The 12290-nt window shown below is 40.4% G+C and overlaps 1 protein-coding gene across 1 annotated transcript in view; it reads left to right on the top strand.

Annotated features, from left to right (window-relative positions):
- calcr (calcitonin receptor) overlaps positions 1 to 11916 on the top strand; it is a 59927-nt gene extending 48011 nt beyond the window's left edge. Inside the window, exons 10-14 of the mRNA XM_065017980.1 lie at positions 622 to 682; positions 829 to 895; positions 1255 to 1473; positions 3095 to 3136; positions 8715 to 11916. Coding sequence (XP_064874052.1) covers positions 622 to 682; positions 829 to 895; positions 1255 to 1473; positions 3095 to 3136; positions 8715 to 8939 — 614 coding nt within the window. The 3' untranslated portion in view covers positions 8940 to 11916. The remainder of the gene's footprint in view (positions 1 to 621; positions 683 to 828; positions 896 to 1254; positions 1474 to 3094; positions 3137 to 8714) is intronic.
- The last annotated feature ends 374 nt before the right edge of the window (positions 11917 to 12290 follow it).

Here is a 12290-nt window from a genome sequence, read left to right on the forward strand (position 1 = left end):
CTTACACCACAGGTATTGCAGATGAGCTTCGTGATTTACATAAATTCACTGAAAACCCACACTAACACATGGTTATATTACTGTAACAGTATTGTACTTTTCATGTCTCCTACTGTTGGCCAGCTAATAGCCTAACCACCGATCAAGCAACATTATGGACTAAACGTTCAAATCCTGTTGCTCCAGGATGATTTTTGTTGTGACAATATAGGTCAAATTAAGATCCTACACCTGTAGGATAGTATAAGCTTGTTTTGAATTTAGGAAGGGCTTCCATTGGCTGTCTGCTCTGCCAGGTATCTTCACCTTAAATTATGCTTAACAGCCTTAAAGGGATAGTTGACTCAAAATACAAATTAACATGATTTCTCCACTTACCTTGTCTGTGTTCATGTTCAGTTGTATTTTCAGTGAACTTCCCCTTTATCCTCTTCTATCGAAAATACAGAAGATATACAAGAAGTTACTCTTATAACTGAGGAATTACATGCTAATTACTGTAATAACCACATTGTAGATGTTTCTGTCATAATACACATAACATCATTCATTCATTGATTCATGAATTGATTAATTGACATTTTGCAGATGTCCTTACAGAGTCTTTCTTCTGGTTTCCAGGGTTTCCCTTAGTGCCTGCATCCATTCATGCCGTGGCAAGGAAGAAGTATTTTGATGACAAGTGAGTGATGGTCCTCTGCACTAGTATTGTAAATAAACAGAGCAGCTGTGTGGTGGGCTGCAGTGAACAGATCTAGAAGGAGAAGAAGAAGAATTCATTGTCTGTTTGTAGACTTGTGTGACGGAGAATGTTTCTCCTTCCTGTAGCTGCTGGATGAGTGTCGAGACCCACCTGCTCTACGTGGTCCACGGGCCCATCATGGCAGCACTGCTCGTAAGCTACATCCTACACTCTAGAACCTTAGAAAGTTATTTGGCTGTCCCCATAGCAGAATCCTTTGAAGAACTCTTTTTGGTGGCAGGTAGAACCCTTTTGGTTCCAGGTAGAACATAATGGTACTTGGATGTTCTTCTAGATCAAAACTTAATACGTAGGTAGCCATCATTGGACCAAAAATCATGTATTGTTATACTGTTGAATGTGCAACACATCAATCAAAGCTAATTGTGTCCTATGCTGGTGTTTAGACTTCCATTGTTTAGACAAAATCATTATAATCAGATTAGGTTGCAACCCTTTCAGACACAGCAACCATGTTCAGACGTTTATAAAATCCCTTCTTTCTTTCCCAGGTGAATCTGTTCTTCTTGCTGAACATCGTGAGGGTGCTGGTTACTAAGCTGAGGGACACCCACCGGGCAGAGTCTAACATGTACATGAAGGCAGTGAGAGCTACCCTGATCCTGGTCCCTCTCCTGGGCATCCAGTTTGTCATCTTCCCCTGGAGGCCAGAGAACCGTCTGGCGGGGGAGGTCTACGACTACATCATGCATATACTAATGCATTACCAGGTAATCGCTATGACTACTTCATGCATATACTAATGCATTACCAGGTAATCGCTATGACTACATCATGCATATACTAATGCATTACCAGGTAATCGCTATGACTACATCATGCATATACTAATGCATTACCAGGTAATCGCTATGACTACATCATGCATATACTAATGCATTACCAGGTAATCGCTATGACTACATCATGCATATAATAATGCATTACCAGGTAATCGCTATGACTACATCATGCATATACTAATGCATTACCAGGTAATCGCTATGACTACACCATGCATATACTAATGCATTACCAGGTAATCGCTATGACTACATCATGCATATACTAATGCATTACCAGGTAATCGCTATGACTACATCATGCACATACTAATGCATTACCAGGTAATCGCTATGACTACATCATGCATACACTAATGCATTACCAGGTAATCGCTATGACTACATCATGCATATACTAATGCATTACCAGGTAATCGCTATGACTACATCATGCATATACTAATGCATTACCAGGTAATCGCTATGACTACATCATGCATATACTAATGCATTACCAGGTAATCGCTATGACTACATCATGCATATACTAATGCATTACCAGGTAATCGCTATGACTACATCATGCATATACTAATGCATTACCAGGTAATCGCTATGACTATATCATGCATATACTAATGCATTACCAGGTAATCGCTATGACTACATCATGCATATACTAATGCATTACCAGTTAATCGCTATGACTACATCATGCATATACTAATGCATTACCAGGTAATAGCTATGACTACATCATGCATATACTAATGCATTACCAGGTAATGAAACTGATCACTACAACTACATCATGCTTATATTAATGCATTACCAGGTAATCACTATGACTACATCATGCTTATATTAATGCATTACCAGGTAATATCTATATTAATGTATTACCAGATAATGACTACATCATGCATATATTAATGCATTACTAGCTTATATCTATATTAATGTATTATCAGAACATTACTTTATTAATGCATTACAAGGTAATGACTGTATTAATGCATTACCAGGTCATGACTACATCATGCATATATTAATGCATTACCAGGTCAAATCTATATTACTGTATCACCAGATATTGACATTATTAATGCATTAGCAGGTAATGACTACATCATGCATATATTAATGCATTACCAGGTCATATTTATATTAATATATTACCAGATAATGATTGTATTAATGCATTACCAGGTAATGCCTTTATTAATGCTTTACAAGGTAATGACTACGTCATGCATATATTAATGCATTACCAGGTATGTAAGGCAATTGATTGTATGCTAGCAGAACAGTCTTTACCAAAGTTCTGATCTGACATAAGGTATACTCTTAGAAAAAAGTGTTCCAAAAGGGTTCTTCGGCTGTCCCCATAAAATAACCCTTTTTGGTTCCAGGTCAAATCATTTTTGGTTCCAGGTAGAACTCTCTTTACAGGGTTCTACATAGAACCAAAAAAGGTTATTTTATGGGGACAGCCGAAGAACCCTTTTAGGCTCTAGATAGCAACTTTCTTTTCTAAGAGTGTGTGATTGTTTTGTTTTCCCTCCAGGGATTACTAGTGGCAACGATATTCTGCTTTTTCAATGGCGAGGTAAGTCTTACTGTACTAACACAACACACAACACACAGAATATCTTTCTTCACTCTGTGGAAACCAGCAACTTCCCATTCAGTTGTACTCTTATATCATTTGTTTGTTGAGGTACAGTAGACAGTATACAGTAACAGTTTAAGCTTGAACCTCTGAAGAACCCTTACTATTGGTATGGTACCGTTTTAACTGAACCTTTGAAGAACCCTTACCCTTTGGTATGGTACCATTTTAACTGAACCTCTGAAGAACCCATACTCTTTGGTATGGTACCGTTTTAACTGAACCTCTGAAGAACCCTTACCCTTAGGTATGGTACCGTTAAAACTGAACCTCTGGAGAACACATACCCTTAGGTATGGTACCGTTTTAACTGAACCTTTGAAGAATCCTTACCCTTAGGTATGGTACCGTTTTAACTGAACCTCTGAAGAACCCATACCCTTTGGTATGGTACCGTTTTAACTGAACCTTTGAAGAACCCTTACTATTGGTATGGTACCGTTTTAACTGAACCTCTGAAGAACCCTTACCCTTTGGTATGGTACCGTTTTAACTGAACCTCTGAAGAACCCTTACTATTGGTATGGTACCGTTTTAACTGAACCTCTGAAGAACCCTTACTATTGGTATGGTACCGTTTTAACTGAACCTCTGAAGAACCCTTACCCTTAGGTATGGTACCGTTTTAACTGAACCTCTGAAGAACCCTTACCCTTTGGTATGGTACCGTTTTAACTGAACCTTTGAAGAACCCTTACTATTGGTATGGTACCGTTTTAACTGAACCTCTGAAGAACCCTTACTATTGGTATGGTACCGTTTTAACTGAACCTTTGAAGAACCCTTACTATTGGTATGGTACCATTTTAACTGAACCTCTGAAGAACCCATACCCTTTGGTGTGGTACCGTTTTAACTGAACCTCTGAAGAACCCTTACCCTTAGGTATGGTACCGTTTTAACTGAACCTTTGAAGAACCCTTACCCTTTGGTATGGTACCGTTTTAACTGAACCTTTGAAGAACCCTTACCCTTTGGTATGGTACCGTTTTAACTGAACCTCTGAAGAACCCTTACCCTTAGGTATGGTACCGTTTTAACTGAACCTCTGAAGAACCCTTACCCTTAGGTATGGTACCGTTTTAACTGAACCTCTGAAGAACCCTTACCCTTAGGTATGGTACCGTTTTAACTGAACCTTTGAAGAACCCTTACCCTTTGGTATGGTACCGTTTTAACTGAACCTCTGAAGAACCCTTACCCTTAGGTACGGTACCGTTTTAACTGAACCTTTGAAGAACCCTTACTATTGGTATGGTACCGTTTTAACTGAACCTCTGAAGAACCCTTACCCTTAGGTATGGTACCGTTTTAACTGAACCTCTGAAGAACCCTTACCCTTTGGTATGGTACCGTTTTAACTGAACCTCTGAAGAACCCTTACCCTTAGGTATGGTACCGTTTTAACTGAACCTCTGAAGAACCCTTACCCTTTGGTATGGTACCGTTTAACTGAACCTTTGAAGAACCTTACCCTTTGGTATGGTACCGTTTAACTGAACCTCTGAAGAACCCTTACCCTTAGGTATGGTACCGTTTTAACTGAACCTCTGAAGAACCCTTACCCTTAGGTATGGTACCGTTTTAACTGAACCTCTGAAGAACCCTTACCCTTAGGTATGGTACCGTTTTAACTGAACCTTTGAAGAACCCTTACCCTTTGGTATGGTACCGTTTTAACTGAACCTCTGAAGAACCCTTACCCTTAGGTACGGTACCGTTTTAACTGAACCTTTGAAGAACCCTTACTATTGGTATGGTACCGTTTTAACTGAACCTCTGAAGAACCCTTACCCTTAGGTATGGTACCGTTTTAACTGAACCTCTGAAGAACCCTTACCCTTTGGTATGGTACCGTTTTAACTGAACCTCTGAAGAACCCTTACCCTTAGGTATGGTACCGTTTTAACTGAACCTCTGAAGAACCCTTACCCTTTGGTATGGTACCGTTTTAACTGAACCTCTGAAGAACCCTTACCCTTAGGTATGGTACCGTTTTAACTGAACCTTTGAAGAACCCTTACCCTTAGGTATGGTACCGTTTTAGCTGAACCTCTGAAGAACCCTTACCCTTAGGTATGGTACCGTTTTAACTGAACCTCTGAAGAACCCTTACCCTTTGGTATGGTACCGTTTTAACTGAACCTTTGAAGAACCCTTACTATTGGTATGGTACCGTTTTAACTGAACCTTTGAAGAACCCTTACCCTTTGGTAAAGTAACGTTTTTTTTTGTATATTACAGTTTTAATTGAACCTCTGAAGAACCCTTATACTTTGGTACATTGTTTTTTGGTATAGTACAGTTTTAATTGAAATTCTGAAGAACCCTTACCTTTTGGTAAAGTACAGTTTTAATAGAATCTTTAAAAGAACCTTTTGGTAAAGTACAGTTTTAATAGAATCTCTAAAAGAACCCTTTGGTAAAGTACAGTTTTAATAGAATCTCTTATCTCTTTAAAGTACAGCTTTAATTGAACCTCTGAAGAACCCTTACCTTTTGGTAAAGTACAGCTTTAATTGAATCTCTGGCAAAGTATAGTTTTAATTGACCATGTTGAGGGAATGATGAGTCAGACCCCAATGAAACAGCTCATTGCTGCCTGGTGGCATTTCAGCTGTCAGGACTCGTCTGTCCCATCATGCACACCATTTCAGCTGTCAGGACTCATCTGTCCCCTCATGCACACCATTTCAGCTGTCAGGACTCGTCTGTCCCGTCATGCACACCATTTCAGCTGTCCCGTCATGAACACCATTTCAGCTGTCCCGTCATGCACACCATTTCAGCTGTCCCGTCATGCACACCATTTCAGCTGTCAGGACTCGTCTGTCCCGTCATGCACACCATTTCAGCTGTTCCGTCATGCACACCATTTCAGCTGTCCCGTCATGCACACCATTTCAGCTGTCCCGTCATGCACACCATTTCAGCTGTCAGGACTCGTCTGTCCCGTCATGCACACCATTTCAGCTGTTCCGTCATGCACACCATTTCAGCTGTCCCGTCATGCACACCATTTCAGCTGTCCCGTCATGCACACCATTTCAGCTGTCAGGACTCGTCTGTCCCGTCATGCACACCATTTCAGCTGTTCCGTCATGCACACCATTTCAGCTGTCCCGTCATGCACACCATTTCAGCTGTCCCGTCATGCACACCATTTCAGCTGTCAGGACTCGTCTGTCCCGTCATGCACACCATTTCAGCTGTTCCGTCATGCACACCATTTCAGCTGTCCCGTCATGCACACCATTTCAGCTGTCCCGTCATGCACACCATTTCCAGGTCAACAGACAGCCATCTTGTGCACCTGATGACAACATAGATTTTTGTTTTTTAAAGTTTTTATTTGACTAGTCAAGTCAGTTAAGAACAAATTATTATTCACAATGACAGCCTACTGGGAAACAGTGGGCCTTGTTCAGGGGCAGCGGATGTCCATAATCTAGAGTCACCAACACAAACTTGAACTTTTAAATTTTTAAGGACATTACTGTTTTTTTTTTTTAAAGAGACCATTCAGATTTGTTTTTAGGTCATATTGTAGATGCTGTGATCCAGAACGGCCAGAGGTTTTAACATAGGCCCACCCACCCAGTCAGTTAATAAAATACATTGAGAGAATACATTTAACAGGTCAGGAGATGCATCAGGTACTGCTTGGCCAGTCTGAGCCCAGACCAGGAGAAAGAGTGACTGAGCATTTTCTTCGCTTGAGAAAGTAGAAAGAAAAACAATGCACACACCCAGAAAAACAGAGACCTTATTTGAATACACAGCATGAGGTCGAATCTGGCATTGACATAAACACAGCGAATTAACATAGTGTTCGTTCACCATCAGGCGCAGTGTTTAGTAATATTTTATACGTAGGAAAAGATTTCTGGGCCGGGAAAACAGGTCAATTATTAGCTCATGCGTGAGCAACCAGGCCCCATCAGCATCTCCATCGGCTCTCGTAAACAAAGTTTGACGTGTCCGAAGAACCGATTCAGCTGTGTCGGGGGGGATAAAAGATGCATTGACACAGTAAGGGAATGTTTGTTTGCTTTGCAGCATAATGGCTTTTACTGTCTCCTAATTTGGGCCATTCATTTTTGGAAATGAGTTCATTGCACAATTTGATTCTGGGGCCAAACTGCCTAGACCTAGGCTGTGTCCCAATTGACACCATATTCCATACATTCTCTATGGGCACCTTTTCCCCTAAGGGTCATGGTCAAAAGTAGTGCAATATAAAGGGAATAGCTGTGTCATTTGGGACTCGGCACTAGCTACACAGTCTGTTGAATAACTCTTTGTCAAGTTACGCCAATGAGGAAAAAAGTAGTACTTATTGTTATGTTTTCTAGGTTGCGTCTGAAATTGCACCCTATTCCCTATTTAGTGCACTACTTTGGACCAGAGTACAAGTCGTTTTTAAAAAGAAAAGTGAAATCCTGTGCACAGCAGTGTGTCTCTAGGTCCTGGTGCTGATTTTGGCAGGAACAACTAGTATTCAAAAGTATGATTAAAAACGTCAGACTGAAAAAAAGACAGGCGAATGTCATTTTTACTCGATTTTCAATGCTAGTTGTTGACATGCTCTGCATCATTAGATCATGGGAGAGTGCAGTGTGTCCTGTCCTCATTTTCACTCAATAATTAGTGTGGCATTGTTCAGGAATTAGATGTTCCCTGTGCTGGCTCAGGCCATTCTTCTGAGAGAACTATGTCAAACACTGCTTTGCTTTCCATTTTTAGAGTGCACGCTCATTCATGTAGTATAAAGTTATCAGACAAGATAATTCTCTGGTTTTCATTTTTTTCTTAATCAGATTTGTGCTGTGCTGAATAATTTCATACTCTCATAATGTATAATTTACTAACTTGGTGATTTTCAAAAGAGGAACAGCAGATAAGCGAGTGTAAATTCATCAATCTACTCTACCTGCACTAAACTCAGTAAGGAGAAGCTATCGTCCTTCAATTAATCACAGGAAATTGTGATTCAATTCTGTTTCTTCATGTCTAAAAACTGCCATTAACATTTATCATATGAATCCACATTTCCTGAGCTTAGTCACATTACATTGATTTAATGATCATGCATATTGATGAAAATGTGTGGCTGTGCACTAAAATGCTGTGAGATGACATTGAGGGACTAAATTGCTGTGAGGTGACAGTGAGGTATAAACAGACCATGTGTCTTTTTGCTGTTCACCTGTCCGTGCCTAATGAGTCTCTCTGTGTGTCTGTAAAACCCTGATGAAGGCAACAGCTGAAATGCAGCGATTGTAATAATAAAGAAGTTTTATGTACATCCATTGTCCTCCAAGAGTGGCTTAATATGGTTGTTCTCTCACTCTCTCACTCACTCTCACTCTCTCTCACTCTCTCTCTCACTCTCTCTCACTCTCTCTCACTCTCTCACTCTCTCTCACTCTCACTCTGTGTGTGTTTATCCGTTGGTGTGTGTACTCACCCATTAGAGAATACAGTTTATAATATGAATATTCCTTTTTCTCAGGTGCAGGCGGCTCTGAAGCGACAATGGATTCAGTACAAGGCCCAGTGGGGTCAGCGACGGAGGGACCACTGCTCCATGCGCTCTACCTCCTACACCGCCACATCAATCACTGAGGTGCCCGCCTTCATGTACCACCACGACTGCAACAGCGAACACTTAAATGGCAGACACACCTCTGAGGACTCTGAGCTGGTGGCTCTTAAGACAGGGGAGATGTACGCCTGACAAGCGGGAGGCAGTCTGAGTGTGGGAGGAGAAAAGAGTTAGTAGAGGAATCAAGATGGAGACGTTTCTCTACTATCTAACACGAAACAACCCAGCGGTCCCGCCGCGTTTCCACATCTCAGAGACAGAACGAGGGGGTAAGCCCTAGACTGTGAAGGAGAAGACCGTGTGTGTCTGGACAGTGATACAGTGATACAGTATCTCTCCCATGACTTGGCCAACGATGGCTGATGCTTCTTTACATGACATTGCTGCTGCTGTGGCTGATTTTAAAAACATTGTAAGATATACATGAAACGGGAGTCGAGTTTGAAATGTGGCACGTCCTAAAGCTGCTATTTGTGGCTGCTATTTGTGGAGCTCTTCCTACACATCATGGGGACGTTGAGGATGATGTTGATGATGATGAAACTGTATTGTTGCTTCATCTATACCAAAGGATGTGTGGGTTCGGCTGCCATAGGCATGCACTGCGTGAACTGAATCCAACACTGAAGCGACCGACAGTGTCCATGACACATGAGCTCAAAGGTTGACAACGGCTCCCTGTACCTAAGCTCTGGAATCCTGTACATATTTGTTTCACCAGTTTCACTTTAAAAGTGTCAAAGGGTGTTTTAGAAGATTCTATTTTTCGGACTAAATGTTTTTGTTCTTGTCAACGACTTGCTCTATAAATACCTGCTATCTGTCCTGTGAAGCTAGTTAGCTCCGCCAGACTGCTTTGCTGTTCGTACAGCTGCTGACTGTTCTTGTGGTGTTTCTGTCACAAGGCCTGGATTTAAAGAGTGCAGAAGATACAGAACGCCTTGATATGGACTCAAAAGAGAGAGTAAAAAGGATTGATTAACTTAAAATAAAAAGCAAGATATGGAATGACATAGGTAACGCATTTAGAAGCCATTTTGAGTACCACATGGCTCTAGAGGGGAGACTATTTCAGTGAAATAGTCTGTTGTTTACCGTGTCCATTTGCCAAAAGGTCTAAAGTGAAGCTTGTATGGCTACCGAAGAATCGTTATGTTTTGTGCTTAAATTAAGGCCATTTGAATGTTCAAATTTATTTTCTTTTTCAAATCGTTTATGAATCGAAATATAGGGAATAAGGAGAGAAAATTAGTAAATACATTAAGGCTACCTGCACAGTGTTGCTATATCAACAATTATAATTTTCAATACAATTATCTAAATTGAAAACATGATTACCTCGAAGAAGCATTTTCCTTCCATTGTACAGAATCTGTTAAATCGTTCTAACTGAGGGCTATTTCAAACAACTCTCTTGTGGTGAATACTACAGAATATGTATTTTCATTCACCTACAGATGTAGGATCTTAATTTGAGCCAGTTTGCTACAACAGGAAAATAATCCTGCAGCAACAGGAAATGTAAATGTTTACATAGATTATAATGAAAATAATTTTTTTTGTCAGGGTTGATACATTTTTTGCAAGGATAAATCAAGTCTGAAATTTCGAAGTTGAAATTACAAACTTCAGAAGCATTGTGACAAATGCAATTTGATTTCATTTTAAACCCCAGGAAAGTTAAAAATCCAATTAAGATCCTACATCTGTAATATATCATGGCCTTAAATTATAATGCTCTTGGATCCTGAATTAAAGTCTTTGAGGCATTTCAGAAAGTGGCATGTAGAATCCTTTGCTCTTAGCTAATCTGGTAGCGCAGGCTAATTTCTAGGAGTGTGATTTTGGTTTTGTGTCACAAAGGCTGTCTTTAGGAGTCAGGAATAGAAACGCAATCTCTTGTTTACCGTCACTGCTTGCAGGTGGTCTCCTCAACAAGCCCCTTCTGTTTCATAGAAATGTACATTTTAACCTTCAAATGTGTTCCTTTGTAAATTGCACAACCAAAATTGATTTCCAGAATGGACACTGAAAACCATTGAAATTGAACGAAATGGCTCAGCACACTGCTTTGTATTGAGTTAAAAGAGATATGTGTGTGCGTGTGTGCGCTCGTGCATGTGCGCGCGTGCGTGTGTGTGCGTGTGTGTGTGTGTTTATCAGTGTGTAAAATGCAGATAGTTATCCATGAGCCTTGGGGCCTTCTGATGTCCAGATTAATCCCATCTTCACATGCTTTTTAAAGATAGACATCTGCTATGATTTAAGTCCAGTGGCTCTCAGAAAGGAAGAGCGGCTCTGGAGCAGCCCTGATCTGGATATAACGTAGCAGTATGTTACTGTAGACAGGTACAGGTACTTCAGTACCGATGACAACCAGGGGCCTCATTTATATAAAGATTTGTACGCACAGATGTAATCCTAAATTGTGCATACAGTGCATACAGAGGCCCCAAGTGCCCAGACTCATTGCAGACTAGTCTGGACCTGAATGCCGAAGACACATTTTCTTTTGGGGACAATACAGTTAATTGTGCCAATCTAATTTATTTGACATCTTCAAATTCTATTAGGCCAAGATAAAGTAAATCTTTACACTTACGCCAATGTTAATACTGCTTCCAATGTCTTTGCTGATGTCGGGCCAGCATGGAAGATTTGACACGGTGACAATCAGTTTGAAAAGTTAGAAGAAGGCCATTTGATGAGGTCTCTAACAGATAATTGCGTCTGTTTGATTCCAGAGAAGGATTTAACCACTGTGAAGTGGATTTAAAAAAGGTTCTTTTTTTGAGGTTTATTTGTTCTGGATATGAATAACATGTTAAAGGTTTTTATTTTAATTTGGAGGAATATTATCATTTCTGTATATTTAGTATGCTCATGGTCATGTTGTCCTGTGCCCATGTCAACATGACAGCAGAGTTTGTGTGTGTAATAGATGTGAAATGTTTCAACCGCAGTTTTTGGTTATTTTGTTCCGCTTGTGTTTGGCTCTCGACCTCTGAAGTGCTTTGTGTGGCGTTATTTCAAAGAAAACAAAAACAGTGTTTTGTAAAATGCACAAAGTGACCAGCTGTTTGTTTAAAAGCTATTTCAATCAGAAATATATTCCTAAAAGATTCCCTGTTGTGTCTGTTCTTTCTTTCCTTCCTGTCTCTGTGTGTGTGTGTGTGTGTGTGTGTGTGTGTGTGTGTGTGTGTGTGTGTGTGTGTGTGTGTGTGTGTGTGTGTGTGTGTGTGTGTGTGTGTGTGTGTGTGCGTGTGTGTCTGTGTGTGTGTGTGTGTGTGTGTGTGTGTGTGTGTGTGTGTGTGTGTGTGTGTGTGTGTGTGTGTGTGTGTGTGTGTGTGTGTTTTAAAGGGAGCAGAAGAAACTGGATTTAAAAGTTTTAAAATACCTCAACATCACAATCCCCACTGTATTATTTTGTACCCAAATTACCCCCCTAAATGGTTTAGGCATACTTTAAAATCTAGTCGTCTG

The sequence above is a fragment of the Oncorhynchus nerka genome, linkage group LG4, assembly GCF_034236695.1.
Source record: "Oncorhynchus nerka isolate Pitt River linkage group LG4, Oner_Uvic_2.0, whole genome shotgun sequence".
In the NCBI taxonomy this organism is placed as follows: Eukaryota; Metazoa; Chordata; class Actinopteri; order Salmoniformes; family Salmonidae; genus Oncorhynchus; species Oncorhynchus nerka.